This window comes from Rhagoletis pomonella, unplaced genomic scaffold, assembly GCF_013731165.1.
Source record: "Rhagoletis pomonella isolate Grant_MI unplaced genomic scaffold, Rhpom_1.0 Rhpom_scaffold_00012, whole genome shotgun sequence".
NCBI lineage: Eukaryota > Metazoa > Arthropoda > Insecta > Diptera > Tephritidae > Rhagoletis > Rhagoletis pomonella.
The window spans coordinates 15147541-15166835 of NW_023458566.1; the positions used below are offsets into that span (position 1 = coordinate 15147541).

The window sequence follows — 19295 nt, forward strand, 5'->3', positions numbered from 1 at the left end:
AAAAAAGCTGGAGCCGCGCGCCATATTCGGCGCCAATGGCAAGGTCGAAAACGGCTATCAATTGCATCCGGATAAGGTGAGCATGATCTATCCACTGGGCAATAAGATTGGCATCGCCAATACAATGAACAACAAACAAGAGTTCCTGAGCGGCCATACACATGCCGTGTCTTGTCTGACGATCAGCAAAAGGTAGGCGAGCATATCAGTGCTCATTGTTATTTATAATTTGTAATTAATACATAATTCATTACACAAACTGATGCAGCGGGCAGTATTTAGCTTCGGGTCAACGAAATCACATGGGCTTCCCAGCTTATGTAATTATGTGGGATTTTTCAGCACGCAAGCAATTGACTCGACATGATCTCCACAAGGTCTTGGTGCAATCGATTTCATTTACGGCAGATGAAAAGTGTTTGGTATCTGTTGGTGGAAATGACGATGGTACGGTTATTGTGTTGGATACCGTTGCACGGTAAGTAGATGATTGAGCTTTAAGCTGTTAGCTTAAAAGTGATTTAGAACTTCACCGTTAAGCTTTTAAGGCCTTGTAGATTTTGGCTCTCAAGCATAGTTTACTTACACATAGATGAACGCGTTTAGGACTAATTTATTGTTGATATAATTTTTACTATTCTCCTTCCAGTACGCCAATATGTCAGGCGCCAGCTTCCCGCTCAATATCCGGGTTTGCTCTAACAGTTTGCTCCCTACGTAATAGTCCATCGCATTTCTTAGTCGCTGGTGAAAGTAAGCCCCATTTTACCTTCATACTTCTCAACTAACTAATCAAAAAAAATCATTTATATATGTAAAAACCCGCTTGAACGCATGCAGGACACCTTCGCATGTGGAGCATTCAGCGCGAACAGAAGAAACTCCATGTGCATGATGTACATTGTGGCAAGATTCAACGAATCTATACTGGTATGCAGGTTGACGAAAACGATCAATATCTTTACCTAGGCACAATGACCGGTGATATTGTAAAAGTCGTGCTCAATTGCTGTGATCCGGTGAATGTCACACAAGCTGGCATGGTGGCGGCGATGATAGGCGCATTCGGTAAGCACAATCCACGCAAACCATATGGCAAGGACTGTGAACGCTTTGTTAATGGTGTACGCCATTTGCAAATTGTGAAGAAAGGTGTGCTTTTGGTGGGTGCCGGCGATGGCACTTTGGAGTTAGTGGAAGAACGTAAAGACGTTACGCTTGAAATGATGAAGGACTATCCCAGTCCCACGTGGCCAATATTTCGCACAGTAGGTTGCAGAAAGTGCAAAGTGCAAGCAATATTTGTAAGTTTTCATATAAAAGTCGATTACTGATATTTCAGCTCAAGCGCGCAAATGTGAATGGCGCTGTCACATCTTTGGTGAATATCAATGGTAATGAATTCTTCGTTTCCACCGACCAAAATGAAATATGGTTTCTGAATATTGCCAAATTTTCATGTAAATTATTGAAGACAAGCCATCGTAAGCCAGTCAATCAAATTGTATTTCCCAAGTTAGTTACATCATTTTGCATAAATTCTGCATACAAAAATTTAAAATTGCCGATTGGAATTTTTTTTTTTTTTTCAGAAACTTATCAACCGTTTTTGCCTCTGCTGGCTATCAGAGCATACGCATTTGGTCGATTGGACGTCTGCAGGAGCTGCTGCGTATTATGGTCTATAATTTCAAATGTGTCTCCTTGCAATTCACCAATGATGGCAGCAGTATTGTATCGGCTTGGAATGATGGTGTAATTCGCGCCTTCACACCCATAACCGGCCGTTTGATTTATGCCATACCAAATGCGCATAATAAAGGTTTGTACCTAAACTCTTTCGTTTTTTTTACAATAAATCAAAGTTGGGAAGTTGGAATTGACTGAGTAACAAGTAGACTTACAAAGTAATATTGAAAATGAGAAATGTACAAGAAGAATTTTGTGGCCTGGAAAAGTATTATTTAAGGTATTTTACATTCACAAAATAAAAACTGAACTTTGGGCTTTTAAGTATCCTAATTAATGAATTTTGAGACTTATAGGGATGTGGAAATCAGTCATTTTGTACTATGAAATCGTAAATATCAGCATATAGATTTTCGTTTCCACAACTGATGCATATAAAGGCATAAATTTTCTAATAAACTTTATTCACTATAGGCTGCAGTGCATTGCGAGTATCATCGACTGGCCGCTTACTCGTCACCGGCGGCGTGGAGGGACAAGTGCGTTTATGGAAAATTGAACCATTTCGTCAAAGTTTGCTTGGCGTCTTAAAGGATCATTCCGGTCCGATATCCTCATTGGACTTTAATCACTTGGACACCGAGGTTATATCAGCTTGCGTTGATGGCTCTTGCGTCATTTGGGATGTAAAGTATGCTTCTACATATACATACATAAATAATTTATGTGGTTTATTTTTGTTGTCATTCATAACCCTCAAAATTTATGCTCAGCCGCATGACACGCAAATTTGTCATCACCTCCAACACGCAATTCATGTGTGCTCGTTACTTTCCAACTGGCGTACAATTGCTCGCATGCGGCGCAGATGGGCGCATCAGCTACTGGATGGTCTACAATGGTAGCCTTATACGTGAACTTCATGGCACGAAAAAGAACTCCATAAACTATTTGGATATCAATGCAACTGGTGATTATTTTCTTACAGTGTCGAGTGATCAAACGGTGAAGGTTAGTGCATCTCCCAGATTAGATAATTCAATGGCTTAGATGTACTATGTATGTACTATGTTTATTTGCAGTTGTGGGATTATAATCGTGGCATTACTGTTTGCGCTGGCTATGAGCACTCATCGCCTGTAATGAGCTGCGCTTTTAGTCCGAATGGTAGGCTGTTTGTCACTGGCAGCATTGATGGTTCAATTATCATTTGGGATGTACCGGAGGTGAGTGTGTGAAAAGTGTTGTTGTCTTTTGCGGTCACTTTAACTACTCAACATTTAGGAATTCTGGGGCAAATCAAATCCTCCGCCACAACCAGCTACATCTGAAACCGGTGGCAAGGCTGAAGCACCACCACAGCCTGCTCCAACGTCTTCTAGGAGCCCTAAACAGGAAAAAATTGCCGATCTCTTGAAGAGTACACCAAAGGATAATGTTTGTTGCGTTGAATGTCCACCGATCGACATGAAGAAACAGCCAGATATTAATTGCGATTATATACCAGATATTAAAAAATGTTAATTTATTTCATAATTTTGTAGATTATTTCGAAAAAAATATATTTTATATATTCGCAAAAAAAATGCTGTTATTCATCTTCGTATCCTGTGTCAGGCAAAGGATTAGCATATGAATTGTGAAAAAGTGATTTTACTCCGTCACGCCAAGGGAAACGTTTGTCACGCTTATAAAGATGCGGCCACATTTTGAACTCTTCGCGCTCTTCGTGCGTTCTTGTGGAGAATATTAGGATATGCAATAAGGCAATAGCTGGCAAGATACCGAACAAACAGATCTTTCTAAAAGCTTCCGCCGTACTGGTGCCTGTAAAAATAGATACAATTACATATATGGATGGTATAAAAGAGGCTACTTCTACTGAGGATGCCCTAAGATGGGTTTCTTATTCACTTTTAAGTTTAATTGTTATCTCTGGCCTCAATTCGCAATATTGAAAACGGAAGCCGGGACCATTGTATAGCCTCCTAACTAAAACCCATATAAACTGATTGTCAAAAAATTTCCGAAAAAAATTTGTGCTTCAAGTGTAAATCGTATCCTTCCATATTAAAAAAAAAAAAATCCACGAGAGTACTAAGGCTAGCCAGACCAAAAGGCATTTTACCTTAATTTCCGTTTCGATTAACTCGGCTCGACGGCCTTTTCAATAGCTGCTAACTCTGCTGGAAATACGTTTCAGGAATCGGTAACTTTTTTTAATTAATGTTATCTAACTTTAAGGCACTCCTGATAAAATCTCGTACCATCAGAGAAGAAACCGAGATATTCTAAAATTTTGTTAAGAATTTTATTCCTATCCTACATCGTGTTATCTGAATGTGCGTAGCCTCTTTTATGACGAATTAGTAATCCAAAAATATTTCCCTTAATGCCTACCTTTACCGGATTTCGGTACCTTCGCCTTGCAGCTGCTTTCTCTTCCAACGCCACCCAAACTTCCAAGAGGTGCCTTTCCAGTACCACCAGTGGTTGGACTAGAGGGTGGAGTAGCTAGTGGGGCACCACCACCACGTTTCTCAGTATCTGGTTTTGAGTTTTTCTTAGGCCCACATGCACCTGATTTTTTAGGAGGCCCACATTTGTCACCGGCTCCTTTGCCACCAGATTTGCTAGCAGCTTGGCGCGCAGCATCAATTAAAATATGGGGTACTGAGAATTTTGTAATTTTAAACATTTTTCTCAAAATTTTATTTTGTTAAAGTTTTCCGACAAGTTTTTGTTTATAAAAGTAAAATAAGAACTTTGCCATATCGCGTTAAAACTCAATGCTTGCTGTGTTAACGGAAAAGGGACTTTTTGCAGAAATAAATTTCGTTCGGTAACCATGATGCTTGAATAGACGTTTTGGGCCATAGGAAAGGCTTAGGGGTCACATACCCCGACTCGACAATTCCACATTGTGTCTCCAAATCCAGAACTGTTCTACCACATTAGGTTTTTAAATACCCTAAGCTTAAAGTTCGAACCTATCCTAACCTCGAAAGTTCGGGTCTGATTTTTTGTAGTAAAGTTACCTAACATCGCAACATTTTCTTACGCCTTGCGAATGCAGTTAAGTTTGTTCGAATATTTTTTCATCGAGTATGGGCGATTGGGTCGCTATCCCTGCATTCCTGTTTTTCTCACCTTTCACCTTTCTAAACTACTAGGGAATGACGGGATGTGGACCTTGTTCATTTCTTCTAGACTATCACCTTCAGCGAAGAAACTATAACTTTTTTTCGCCCCTAACGCTGCCGCTACCAAGGTCGATTTCTGTCACCTGGCCAAAGCATTTACATTCGGTTGAACGACAAAAATCGACCTGTGTATGTCATAAAGTTCCACACAGTCTGGAATACTGCTGATGTGCCCCTGCTTTGAGTAACACAGAGCCTCAAAAACCTTTCCGGCCTTTATTCCGAGAATAAGCCTTTTTTATAAGGGTTTAAATACACCGAATTCACGACTTTGGAAAACTGCTAGGAAAGAGACTTTTAAATAAAAATTTCAGATTCTTTTAAGGTAAAATGTATTCATTGGTATAAAGAGGATCAAAAAAGGATGAAAAATCGCGTGTAGATATGTGGAAACCGGGCACAGTGAAAGTCTTCATCGCAATAGGATATGTGTTATGCTGAGATACTACGAGACCTTGGCAATGCTGTTGGTGTTTAGTTACCTTTTCAGATAGCTAAACTTGCAACTTTCTTTTTTTCAGCAGCATAATGCATCCAAGTCTTATTCAAAGAATTTTTCCCTACTTGACCTTCAAGTGATCTCGAACCTGACGTGATAGAGGCTAACAGACCCCGGATTCACATTCAGGAAATGGCACCAATACTGAATATGATCCGGTCCTCAGTGGCCAAACAGGACGGTAGACATCCCGACAGGCTGTGGACTACTCTGTTCTGTTTGGCTTACATACAAACAGTTATTTTTCTAATTTAAGGAAATTTCGAAATTGAAAACCTTTGTATGCTTCTGTCTCATCTTTGCTAAGCTTAGTTGGGAGCCTTCCAGAAAAGATGTGTTTGGAGAATGAAATTCCAGGATATTCATAGATCGGGTAGATTAAAAAAAGTTACCCAATGCACAGTTTATCCAGCCAAAAAATCATAAAAGTTTAATCAGTTAAAGATCACTATCCACAAGCTTAAAAATTGCGGTTTAGCAGTTTTTTCGTTAAGTAACTATTTTGTAAAGAAATGGCTGGACCGCTTGGATGATTCGATCCGGGCCTGACAGAAATTTGAAATTGTTTTGTTTACTATTAAATTTAAATGCAAAAACAAATATACAACCATACATATCCTTTCTCGATCACTAAAAAACATATGTAGACATATATTTTTGTAATCACAAAAATTTTTACTTAAAAAAATTTACTTAGTTTAACTCTTATAAATTATGTTTTCTCTTATTTGTATAAGTATTAAGAGCATTTTAGAACATGCAGCGGAGATCCGCAAACAAATAGCTACATATGTAAGCATTTAAGCGTATATACATATGTATGTACATTAGGGTGGTCCAAAAATGCATGTGAAAAAATAAAGTCGGAATTTTTATGCTCTCATCCCCTAGGATTGTTCTATATAGAAAAAAAGTATACCCCTATTTTTTATGTTGAAATCAAAAAATATTTAGAGGTCGCTCAAAGCGCTCGAAGTTTTCCATATATTTTTATATGAAAAAAACTACTTTCCGAAGAAATGGTATAGAATTCTTGAAAATCAATATATTTCGATCGGAAAACTCTGGTTCTCTTCAGGAAACTTTCAATAATAATACTCAATTGTTTACTTAACCATTTTTTAATACTAACGCATTTTTATTTTTGATTTCCAAATAAAAAAATAGAGGTATATTTTTTCGGTATAAAACAATCCTAGGGGTGAGAGCATAAAAATTCCGACTTTACTTCTTCCCCCCCACATGCATTTTTGGACCACCCTAATGTACATACATATGTATATATACTACTACGGAGAACCGGAAGAGTGGTTGCTGAACACAGCAAAACTGCTCAGCTCATCATTCGTTTTGCAAACGCGTTATTAGACAGACGTTTATAATTTTACTCATCTTGCCAGCGTTTGGTAGGTAGAAATTAACTATACATATATGTATGTACCTACAACAAGTACATAAACGAAAATTTCTTTGCCTGAGTGTTCTTCTTAGAAAGCATAAAGAAAAGTCGATTTTCTGTGGTAAGCCTTCGAATTTCTTAAATATTCGATAACTATTTTAACGAAAATTTGCTTACCTGTGCTGAAAAAAAAATCAATATTGCATTCCGGCGATAAAATATTGGTGCACTATTCGTGCGGTTGTTGGGTTGCTTTGTTATGATTGTGCGGTGGCCATTTGTGCATAGTAATCACTAGCGATAACCTCACTTAGTTTTACATATTCATACATACATATATATGGGCACTTATGTATGTACATATGTTTTTAGAATTTTATAAACTGTAACGCCACTGTCTCTGGAGATTTCCAACTTATTTCGACGTTTTTAGTTTATTGACACTGGAAAAACGAAAAACTAATAGATTTTCTTTTTTGTCTATTTTTATAGCGCATAGCATCAAAACCACTGATTGTGAATTACAAAAAAAAAAAATACAAACAGTGCTAATAAATAAATCTAGTATAAGATTTGGAGGAGAGGAGCTATTTTTTGAAGCGGGCCAAAGACGAAATGGGCGCCGTTGATAGATCGATTTCTGACAAAATGGCGTATCTATTGCGTTTGAGCGCACTTTTGTTGTTGTTCATTTTTGTTGCGAATATTGATAAGACCAGCGCCGCTTTGGGTCGTTTTCGTAACGGGCGCTATGATGATGGTTTCCTTGGCGAACCCAGCAAATTCGAATCGGTGCGACATAAGCCGGCACCCGAAGATAAATGGTTCGAACAAAAGTTGGATCATTTTGGAGAAAAGAATAAGGATGTCACCTGGAAGCAGGTATGTATGCAATGCTTTCAATTTACTTAGTGTAAAGTGAATGCCATTAATTCGATTTTCTTTCTTTAGCGTTATTTTGTTAACGATGAATTCTATCGCAACGACAGCACAGCGCCCATTTTTCTAATGATTGGCGGCGAAGGTGAGGCATCGAAACGTTGGATGTCCGAGGGCGCTTGGATTAAGTATGCTGAACAATTTGGCGCACTTTGTTTCCAATTGGAGCATCGCTTTTACGGAAAGAGTCATCCTACAAGGTAAGTCCCGCTCGGTTCTAATTAAAAAAAAAAATAAAAATAAAATCGAAAAATTGTGCTTTTGATTGTAGCGACCTCTCCACCAAAAATCTTGCCTATCTCACCTCCGAGCAAGCATTGGCGGATTTGTCCAACTTTGTTCAGAGCATGAAACAGGAATATAATTTGGGTGCTAACCAAAAATGGATAGCCTTCGGTGGTTCTTATCCGGGCTCGTTGGCAGCCTGGGCGCGCGAAAAATATCCTGAGCTAATACATGGCGCTGTTAGTTCTAGTGGACCATTATTGGCTAAGGTTGATTTCAAAGGTATGGAAACTCAACCAAATAAAAATTAAAGTATATCGCTTTTATAACAAACTACTAATTTTTTTCAATATGCCATAGAATATTTCGAAGTAGTAAAAGCTTCTTTGGCCACTTACTCGCCCGCCTGTTTAGAAGCAGTTGGCCGTGCCTTTGCACAAGTTGAGATTCTGACACGTCACATGATCGGCCAGCGTAATTTGGATGAGAAATTTAAGTGGGTGCTGAATAAATTACTCAATTAATGTACAAATTTGTATTGCAATTTTTTCTTTTGTTTCCATTTAGAACCTGTACACCAATCAAGGACTCAATAGATAATCCACTGGACATGTCCAACTTCTTTGAAGCTTTGGCTGGCAACTTTGCTGGTGTCGTGCAATATAACAAGGACAATCGGCCCAGTGCCACATACACCATCGATGATGTAGGTTTCTCAAGCAGACAAACGTGGCTATCACTGAATTCATCGTAGTCCGATCTTCGTAAAATCTGCGTAATATCGATCAAATTCGGGTTCAGTATTAAAGCACTGCGATGGATGCAGTGATGGCCTTAAAAAAAAATATGCGCTAAAATAATTATTGACTAACTTCTTTTGCCACACTCGTTTCACAGCTTTGCAATGTTATGGTTAATACGACCATCGGGCCACCTGTAACTCGTCTCGGTGTCGTTAACGACATGCTCTTGCAGGATGCTAAGGAGAAGTGTTTGGATTACAAGTATGATAAAATGATCGCTGAGCTAAAAGAAACGTCATGGGGTGCTAAAGCTTGCAATGGCAGTCGCCAGTGGACCTATCAGACTTGCAATGAATTCGGTTTCTATCAAACGTCGGATAATAAGAGCGACACATTCGGCGATCGATTTGCAGTTGACTTTTTCATTAAACAATGCATGGATATTTACTCAGAGAGGTAATGAGAAAATTAATAACGGCGGCGTAGTAATTAAATTTATGTAACTCTACAACACTATAATTACATATTTTTATATAATACAGCATGGACGCAAAGTACTTGCAGCAGGTTGTTTCGCAGACAAATAAATACTATGGCGCTCTAAAACCCAATACAACAAATGTACTCTACGTGCATGGCTCCATTGATCCATGGCATGCACTTGGCTTGACGAAATCTAAGAATCCGAAGCAACCCACAATTTACATCGAAGGTATATTTTGGTATTTTGCCATTTTATTCAGCAATTTTTAATTATGAAATTAAACATTTATTTGACAGGCACTGCACACTGTGCTAATATGTACGAACCAGCTAAAACCGATCCACCACAATTGGTGGAGGCTCGTAACAAAATCATTAAATATCTTGCCCAGCTATTGGAGAATTTTAGTATGGAAAGAGCCTAAAGGGCTATTAAAATTTAATATTTTTAATTGAGGAGAGCAAGTTGGTTAGTTTTTTATTTTATTTTATGAATGAAACTCGAATATTGGAGAACAAACTGTATCGAATATGTGTATGGATATTTTTTTTTATATAAATAAACTAAAATATTAACATTGCTGAGTTATGCACTGATTCGTTATGATCGCCAAAGTGAACGTGGGAAAATATTTGTTTAGAAAGAATACATATTCAAGAAATAAGAAACTTACGTACAAAGCAAATAAACAGATATGAAGCTTAGCTTTAAATCATCGAATTTCACTATACATACCCACAGCGAGACCTGGAAGTACGACCTGGAAGTAATGCAAAGCCAAGGGTTTTTTTTTTATTGATCTAACTAAAAGTTTGATGAGGTAATTGGTTGTTTGAATATCGGCGTATTTGCGCTTATCTATCGTCTCAAGTTTAGTAAATTAGTAATATGAATAAAAAGTAAGCGCAATCTGTCTCCGTTTACTGGTCAAAAGTAAACCGCTCAGAAAATCCAAGCATTTTTTTCCAAATTTCATTTTGGTGCAGAATTGCATAACCGCAAAAAAAAAGGTAAGCGAGATTTTTCTCAAAATCTTCTTGCTGCAGAAATGCATCGTAAAAATCGCGCTTACGTTTTAGTTATTAGCTATGTTTATTCATTACTTAAAATAACAGAACACTGGGCTGAGAGATTTTAAATTGATAAACCTAAAATTAATTTCGTTAGTGATTTGATTCGCTGATCAATTCAGAATTAAGAAAAGATGGTGAGTTGAAGTGATCTATCTTTAGCTCTTCATCTCCATCACTCTCTCCATTCTCTTCTTTATCTTTATCTACAAATTCACCTTACAAATTAAGCTTATATTACTTTTATTAATTTTGCCTTCATCTTTGTATTTACATGCCTTTAATTTTATTTCTATTTTCATCTTAGCCTTTCCTTCGTCTACATATTTATCTTTACCTTTATTTTTGTATTAATTGTAATCTAAATCTTATTCTTAAATCGCTGCTTATCAAGTTTCTTTAATTCAGTATGAATGTTAAAGCATACCTTTAGGAGGCATTTTCGCCGCCAACCAACACCATTTCCGCTGTATTCGCCATGTTGATTTTTTGGTTGCAAGTAGAGTTTATTAAGCTTTAAGTTATTGTTATACGAAAAAAGTCAGAGCACAGTAAATAACGAAGATTTGAAAAGTCTACGAAGCAGCGACTCTGAACTGATAGGTAAAAGGCTAGTTTGTGAACGCTGTATTTCTGTATTTTGGTGCAACACTGCGGCAGTAATGACAAACATGCCCAGTTTTAAGAGCTTAATGCTTTCGAATCCTAATTTCAGTTAAACTTAAGCAACAAAATGCGAAACCGCGTAAATATGTGAGGTATCATAAATTATTTTCTAGAGAGTAAAAACAAAATGGTTCTATTTTTTATAAAGTAATCGCATTTCTGGTTAGTCAAGAACTTGTGTGAGCAAATCAAATTTTTGGCAAAAATTGTCAGTTACGCGGTTTTGCACTTTAACCGACGATATGTATGTTGGTATGTACAGCAGTGTTTACGAAAATAGCAGTGCGACGTTTTCACAGCTATTGTTAATTTAATATCCTTCTATTTTTAACCGACTTCCAAAAACGGAGGAGGTTATCAGTTCGTCGGAATATTATTTTTTTTTTATGTATGTATGTTACCGCATAACTTTGGATCGCGTCAACCGATTTCGATAATTCTTTTTGCATCGGAAAGATAGTGTCTCATAGGTGGTCCCATGCTAATCTGGTTTAGATCCGATTATTGGATCATGAAATACACATATATATATATATATATATATATTTATATGAGAATTGAAGTCGGTTTTGTTTTTTGCTTAAAAATTTCTTGTTTTAAATATTTAAAAAAAAAATAATTCTACAACAAAAACCATTAGTAAAAGTTGATAACTCTCTATAAAAATTTTATTAGAAACTTTGATTTGTATTGTTTTTGTAATAATTAAAATTAAATAAACAGAAATTATGTTGTTAAAGAATATGCCATGTTTTTTCGAAATATTTCTCTTAATACGTTTTTTAAAACACTTTCAAGTATATAATTATGTATCAACATCATTGTTTCAATGCTTTTTTAATTATGGAATAAAAGCACTACATAGACCAAGGCGAATTTATATAAGGTGGTGTTACTAGATCGGCTGATTTTGTGTACGTGTTTCGCCTCACGACTTCTTATGTCAAATTGAAAAATTTTGTTTGAATTTCCACACACCCTCTTACAGATTTTGACAGTTTATGCCGCCAAAACAAAAACAAAATACATGTAAGTTTTTGTTTTTGTACTCCTGCTATCACCTTATATAAATTCGCCTTGACATAGACTTGCAAATAGCAGCGAAAGAAATAGTAAGAGCATTACTCTTAGAAGAGAGTTTTTAGCTTAATGAAACTCATTCCGAAATAGAGCATAATTATCTAGTTATGTTGGCATGCTTGCATGTATGTATGTCGTTACAATTGTACGCATGTACGTATCTACATGTCTTTCTTTTAATTATCTCTAAGCAAGCTATCGCGGGGATATCGTTCCGCTCTTAGATGGGAGCAAAGACATAAAATGATTACCTAGGTAAAGAATACAAACAATGCGACTCAAGGACACTTACCCGGTTCGGTAAGAGATGCTTGAGTGCATGATTTGTAGCTATGTAGACGGTTAGGTGCACCACAAACAATTTCACCGTCTGCATAGTGTAAACACATGTAGTATTGTAAAACCATAATGATTGATGCGACCTTGGGCAGTTGTATGCACTTTGGCTAGCAATATTAATGTGGAAACGTCTGGAGGCATGTGGGTTATTCATTTAGGTTTAAGTATATATATGTGCATAACACAATGGAAGTGTTATGTACCTTGGATAAGTTAGGTACCTAGGTTTAAGTTCTGTGTCCATAGCACTATGGAAGTGTTATGTACATACAACTGATTAGGTTAAGAACTAGGATAAGAATTTTAGTATAAATAAAGGCAGCTACTTGGTAGCCGTGTGATTTTTCTAAATACAACCTGCCGCGTTGGTTCGATTATTTTCCGCCTGTCATTCAATACATAAATACAACAACTGAAGAGAAGTGTGAAGCCTTTGCATAAGCACGAATTTTAACTGTATGTATGTATGTAGGTATATTAAAACAGGAATCATTTCTATCAGTGAATCAATTGAACCGTTGAAGTTAAGCTAGGCGTATACAATTCTTATCTGCAAACGCTCGCAAAATTTTTCTAATTAGGTAAGTTCTTATGATTATGTACATATGTACATATGTATATCAACAGTGAAAGTTTTCAATATCTAAGGAGATTTTAATCTGTTCTAGTGGCTTAAAAAAAACCTACTTATTTCCTAAAACCTACGAATTTCTAAAATAAATAATCATATTTTTCTATTTTTATCATTGAACACTTTAATAGCAATGGAAGCCAACGAACTGTTTGTGTCTAGAGTTGTGTCAACACTTTCCAGTTATCGGATGTATTTGGCTGTAATTTTCTTGTTGATGTTTGTTTTTGATAATCTTGATAAGACGACAGCATTTCGTAACGGTCATCGAGCTATTGGTGAGCCAAGCAGATGGAACTTAATACCAGATACACCAGAAGAACCAGCAGAAGAGAACTGGTTCCTACAAACACTTGATCATTTTGATAAGGAAAAGCAGCAAGTAAAATGGAATCAAGTAAGAATATTTATTCCTTAAATACATACATATATACATACGAACATACATATGCGGAATATATATTTGCATAGAGGGAGACCCAAAACTAGGTCTTTTTTAGTATTAAATGCGAGATATTTTCCACCCGAAAAAAAATTAAAAAACTGTTACTTCTACAAAGCAATTCTGCAATTGATCCACTTTCAAATTGAAATAGCAGAGCTTCGGGATACCTTTTACTATGTTTATAATTAAAAAATTTGAAATTTAGCGCCATTTAGCCACATTTCTGTGCTTAAAAGTTTAAACTAGTCGATTTAATTTAAAATGCTACCATTATCTATCAACAAATATACACGTTTCATATTTTAACCCTTTTAGCAGAATTTAAAATACAAAAAAATATTTTTAGAGGAGCCAAATTATTAAACTTAACGATATTATCTTGATGCTTTTCAGTTATATTATATAAATGACACGTTCTATCGGAATGACAGTGATGCACCCATTTTTCTAACGATCGGTGGTGAACTTCCGATTTCGCCGCGTTGGGTCACAAAGGGCACGTGGATTCGTTTTGCGGAACGCTTTGGGGCCATATGCTTTCATTTGGAGCATCGATTTTATGGAAAAAGTCGTCCAAAAAGGTAAAGATATTTATGCGTACTATATAAATATGATTATTTTGTTAATACGGGGAGGTATTTAGCAGATCGGATTATGTATCTCGGAAAAAAATTATATTAGATATTCTGGTTAATTGGAGCTTTTTTACATAAATTTCAGTCGGAGTTCTTGGCGTCGAGTTGGATAAAAATTGCTATTTTTTCATAATTTTAAAATTTCGAAAATATAGGTCCGATTATCAGTACATGTTTTTTTGAAACCAACATTTTATTTTAAATTTCGAAAATTTCATAGAAATAAAGTTTTTTGGAAAATGAAAAAATTCAACAAAAAATGGTCTCAATAGGCCCATTTTTTCCGTTATGGGCATTTGAAAAAAAGAAACGTTTTTTTTTTTTAGATTTAAATGGACGTCGAGGTCAACAAAAAACTGACAACCATAACATGGCCGATTAAAGCATGAATAATTATCATTAGTTATCGATACTTATATCATCATCATTTATCGATATTTGCCTTTATCAAACTCGGAATTTTCTGTTTTAATACTTTCCTTTTTAACCCCACAGTGATCTCTCATTCGAGAATCTTCAATATCTTTCATCGAAACAAGCACTCGCTGATGTGGCCAACTTCATTCAAGGCATGAACAAGAAATATAACTTTACCGCTAAACAGAAATGGATTGTCTTCGGCGGTTCCTATCCCGGGGCATTGGCTGCCTGGGCGCGTGAAAAGTATCCCCATTTAATATATGGCGCGATCAGCTCGAGTGCACCGCTATTGGCTAAAGTAGATTTTTATGGTAAGATTATTATGAAATCTCTTAACACTTTCGCGTACGTGAATGCTAAGCGCTAACTGCCAGTTTTTTAAAAAACGAAACTGATAGTCTAGTTAGTGTAGACTTAACTTAACTTACGTATTATCCTTTTCAGCTGATGGTCACTTGGCCGCCTATAAGCCAGATTAAAAATTCCTGAACAAAAATATATTGCTTTGGCCAACATATCTGTGGTCATAAGCAATAACCGCCTAAGTCGAAAAACCTGAATTCGAGAAAAAAAAAATTTGAATTGAAAACAATCAACTAATGAATTCAGTTGAATTTTAATTTTCATCTTCTACTTATTTTATTCGCTATTTTCAGAGTATTTACAACTAGTGAAAGCTTCATTCGAAACGCATTCCGTCAGCTGCCTGAAGGCTTTTGGTTCGGCTTTTGCTGAGATAGAAACCCTCTTACGTCATGAGATCGGCCAGCGTGATTTGGATGAACATTTTAAGTAATGAAATTTCAAAATGATTATATCGAGCCCTTACCGCCAAAAAAAAAAAAAAACGTAAGCGACAAATGTTCTATTTGTTGCAGTAATGCTCCTAACGTCATCTAGATGTACGTTAGGGCTCGATATGAACTTTGCATTCTTCTGAGTTTTAATTGTTTTACTTTAATCAATTTTTTTAGCACCTGCACGCCAATTATGGCGTCGGTTAATAACTCGTTAGATATGTCCAATTTCTTTCAAGCATTGACAGATAATATTGCGGGTGTGGTACAATCCAATAAGAACAATGGACCTGATGCTGGCTGCACCATTGACGATGCTAGTATCAATAGTTTTATTAAAACGAATTACAAAAGTTTACTATATAAAATTTAACAGGTTTGCAACGTAATGGTGAATACAACAATTGGTCCGCCAGTTGCACGTTTAGGCATTGTCAGTGGCATGCTTTTGGAAGAGTACAAAGAAAAGTGCTTCGATTACAAGTACGATAAGATGATAACTGGAATGCGGAATATCTCTTGGTACGCTAAGGCAGCTAATTGGACACGTCAATGGACCTATCAGACATGTAACGAATTTGGTTTCTATCAAACATCAAATAATAAGAATGACACATTCGGCGATCGTTTTAAAATTGACTTCTTCATAAAACAGTGCATGGATATTTACTCAGAGAGGTAGTATTATAACGTATCCATTTTACTTATTTATCTCTAAATTATCTTTACAAACACATATACATATATATATATACGTATTTAATACAGCATGGACGCAAAGTACTTGGAGCATGTTGTATCACAAACCAATCAAAACTGTGGCGGTCTTAATCCTAATACAACAAATGTGCTGTACGTGCATGGCTCCATTGATCCATGGCATGCACTGGGTTTGACCACATCTAAAAATCCGAATTTACCCACTATATTCATTGAAGGTAAATGCATTTCCTGTGTACGTATTTTGTATTTTGGTAAATTGGCGAAATCTCCTTATACGATAGGCACTGCACACTGCGCCGATATGCATGAGCCAGCTAAAAGCGATCCACCACAATTGGTGGAGGCACGTAACAAAATTGCTGAATATCTGGCACAATTGTTGGCGAACTGAAGAAACTACAGATACATGTCGTTACCTTAAAATAGAAAGGCCCTAACTCATATAGTCGCTGAAATGCCAAAAAGCCTTAACTCACAAAATTTTTTTATTGATTAAAATGATGTGGGGACTTAATTTCGATGAAATGCATCATAATCAATGAAAAGGGGAATTTACGGATTTTTACTTAGTTACGGATTTTTGTATTTCATCGACGATGTGAGATAGATAGGGCGTTCCTATATTAAGGTAACGATATGTATATCAATTTGTGAATAAACATACATACTATGTACATACATACATACATATCTTTTCTTGAATTTTATTTACAAAAGAAAATTGTTTAAATTTTTAATTAATTTGCATATGTATTAAATATGAAAAACCTCTCATGAAATACATATCAATTATGTAGTTTTTAATTGTAAAGGCGATGAAATCAAATTGAAGAAAATATGAGTAAACAAATGCTAATCCAACAACAAAAAGCGCAAATGTGTTAAAATTGTTTTGCTTTACAAAATCCCAACATCATTTACCATTCCTTCTTGGCCTTAGCCATTCGTTCGTGCAATCGCTTCCAGTACAATTGCACTGAATCATTGGCTACAATATGCGTTTCAATAACTCTTTTGCTGTTTATATAAATCCACACGCTGATATCCCAAATAAGTGCAAGCACACGAAATATAAATCTTTCAACTTGTTCACGATCCGGTAAATTGAAGGCTGGCGCATTTGAACTTGTACTGGTGGAGCTTTTCGGTTGCGGCTTGGTATCATCCGCATAGAAACGTACAGCTGTCAGGGCACCGGGAGCAATTATATTGAATCTGATGAAATTGCCTTGTATGCTTGCATTTTCTACGCACAACAAAAACGAAAAGGAAAGTTTTGAAATACGTCCATACACACACACACACATGTATGCATGTAGATTATTTTATTACTAAAGCGCTTAATCATTCATTTATATGTAGGTGCTTCGACTTACCGCTCAATCCATTGGACATCACAGCGCTTGTGACAATTAAGTTCCTGTGTTGTTGCTCTAAACCGGCCACTGCACTGGGACCACTGATTCTAGCTACTGTGGCACTGACTAGAGTTGGTGTTATTCGTATAGATTTGGAAAGCAACATTTCTTGTTGATAGTTTACTATTTAAAGCTGTGGAAAAAGTAAAACCCCGCTATTTTAAAAAGTCAAACGCCAAAATAAGCGAAAAGCGAAAAACATTTACTTTACGCTACAGCCGGCTCAAATTGCGTTTGGTTTTTTGCGATGATGAGATCACTAAACAACTGATTCAATTCGCACTATGCTTCTGATTCTGCTGCTGCTTTTCGTTATGCGCTGTGGTGGTATGTCGAATTTCGCTACGTTCTTATCTTATTTTTTTTTTTTTTTGCAATAAGCTTTTGACAAGTTCACAACTTGAGTGCTTTTGATTGTAAACTTTTTCAGAGCTTTTGACAATTGACAATTTTAAGTTCTATGGTTGCTTATTTTGTTTGTAGACTTTTTGGAAAAATTAAAGGCAACATTTTAAAATTCTCGTTTATACAGTTCCTTATAATATTGATCCGTCGTACCTGGAAATTGTCTTAATGTAAAAAAGTATTAAGTGAAATGTGTAAAAGATCCAAAGAATTTGTTGGAAAAAGTCGTAAGCGGTATTCTCGGAGTCTTGCAAAGCCCTTGCAGGTTGCACGGTATAAACCGGTTTTTTTACACAGATTTGGAAACCGTGCACCGTACTTTGCAAGACTGCGAAAACATCGCTATTAATCAATTTATTTATTTTTGTTATTTAATTTTGGTTTTTTTTTTATTAAGAAAGATTAATTTTTTATTCGATATATAAAAATAAATTGTGTTTATTCGTTAAATGCATGCAAATGCGAAAAAGAAAATTTAAAAAAAAAATTAACGGTAATTTATAGCCATTTAAATCTTGCACTTTATTATACATACCTGAATCTAATTAAAAAGTTTGACGTTTTTACGAAAATTTGTGGATTTTTTTAAATACTCCACAAAGTATGAAATTTGGATTTACACGGGTTTTGATAAAGAATGAACTATGTTTTTATACAAAATTAACTAAAATTAAATAACAACAAAAAATAATACGTTGGTTATAACATTTTTAACCACCATTTCGGGCTTTTGATGACTAGTGAAGAAACTGAATTTTCAATATATAGTACTTTGGAAAGAACTTTCGAACCTTCCTAAATTTAAATTGGAGACAAACCGGTTGCGACGCTGTGCCACCTTCAGTGAGAGTTTCCGTTCAAAAAAAAAAGAAACTGGGTATTCTACTAAAGTGGAAAACCCCTCAAACACCTCGAAAGCTTTACTAAACTGTCAAAATTGTTATGAAATGCTTTTCGAATTTCTAGTTTACTGTCGGGTATTAAAAGTGCATTTCGATTTCCTTACCTGTTTTATTTGTGCTACTCCGGTTCAGAGATCTTTTTAGGAGGAGTCGGAGGACACAAAAATTATATTCCTGTTAAACTAAATATTCTTCAGCTTAGTAAGGAAAACATTTTATTTACACTTGTTCAAGTAGCTTTCACCACAAATCAATAACTAAATTTAATACCTTAGTTTTGGGTGAGAAATAAATTACAAGGTTCAACAAAATTTTGGCAAGTTTGAGATCTCGAAAACGAGAACGAGATTTTTTGATGCTGCATTTTTTTTAGCAGGTCTATTAAAAACAATTTGAAAAAAAAAATTCATTTGGACGTTGTTTTTCCGAAGAAAAATCTCGATGAGTTTAGTTGAAATTAGTGAAAAAATTCCGGAAGTATGTTTTATTTGATTTATTAGGCAAACAAAGAAAAGTAAAAAAAAACCAAATCCCGGAAAAGTAAACAAAAATGAATTTTTTAATAGTTGGTATCTGTTTTCAA

General features: G+C 35.7%; 4 protein-coding genes across 4 annotated transcripts; 2 read left to right on the forward strand and 2 right to left on the reverse strand.

Moving 5' to 3' along the window:
* Nucleotides 1-4: 4 nt before the first annotated feature.
* Nucleotides 5-3296, forward strand: LOC118747600 (cilia- and flagella-associated protein 52; the record flags this gene model as incomplete). Its single annotated transcript, XM_036481652.1, has 10 exons — nucleotides 5-192; nucleotides 269-478; nucleotides 650-753; nucleotides 841-1268; nucleotides 1343-1515; nucleotides 1593-1822; nucleotides 2164-2380; nucleotides 2463-2700; nucleotides 2772-2915; nucleotides 2974-3296. Coding segments are annotated over 10 exons (2172 nt in total), but the record flags the coding sequence as incomplete, so codon positions are not given.
* On the reverse strand, nucleotides 3281-4387 carry LOC118747601 (cytochrome c oxidase subunit 6A1, mitochondrial-like). The gene is made up of 2 exons (XM_036481653.1): nucleotides 4090-4387; nucleotides 3281-3516 (listed from the first exon to the last, which is right to left on the reverse strand). Exons 1-2 carry the CDS (start codon nucleotides 4385-4387, stop codon nucleotides 3281-3283), a joined length of 534 nt encoding a protein of 177 aa, XP_036337546.1.
* A 2342-nt stretch (nucleotides 4388-6729) lies between these two features.
* On the forward strand, nucleotides 6730-16599 carry LOC118747602. Its single transcript, XM_036481654.1, has 16 exons — nucleotides 6730-6797; nucleotides 7290-7672; nucleotides 7742-7929; nucleotides 8001-8236; nucleotides 8315-8450; nucleotides 8522-8660; nucleotides 8852-9153; nucleotides 9240-9409; nucleotides 9478-9603; nucleotides 13045-13364; nucleotides 13806-13993; nucleotides 14543-14778; nucleotides 15124-15259; nucleotides 15442-15580; nucleotides 15641-15942; nucleotides 16033-16599. The coding sequence occupies exons 2-16, from the start codon at nucleotides 7406-7408 to the stop codon at nucleotides 16376-16378; spliced, it is 3231 nt and encodes a 1076-aa protein (XP_036337547.1). The 5' UTR covers nucleotides 6730-6797; nucleotides 7290-7405; the 3' UTR covers nucleotides 16379-16599.
* A 118-nt stretch (nucleotides 16600-16717) lies between these two features.
* On the reverse strand, nucleotides 16718-17722 carry LOC118747925. The gene is made up of 3 exons (XM_036482158.1): nucleotides 17612-17722; nucleotides 17364-17538; nucleotides 16718-17233 (listed from the first exon to the last, which is right to left on the reverse strand). The coding sequence occupies exons 2-3, from the start codon at nucleotides 17509-17511 to the stop codon at nucleotides 16905-16907; spliced, it is 477 nt and encodes a 158-aa protein (XP_036338051.1). The 5' UTR covers nucleotides 17512-17538; nucleotides 17612-17722; the 3' UTR covers nucleotides 16718-16904.
* Between the last annotated feature and the right edge of the window lie 1573 nt (nucleotides 17723-19295).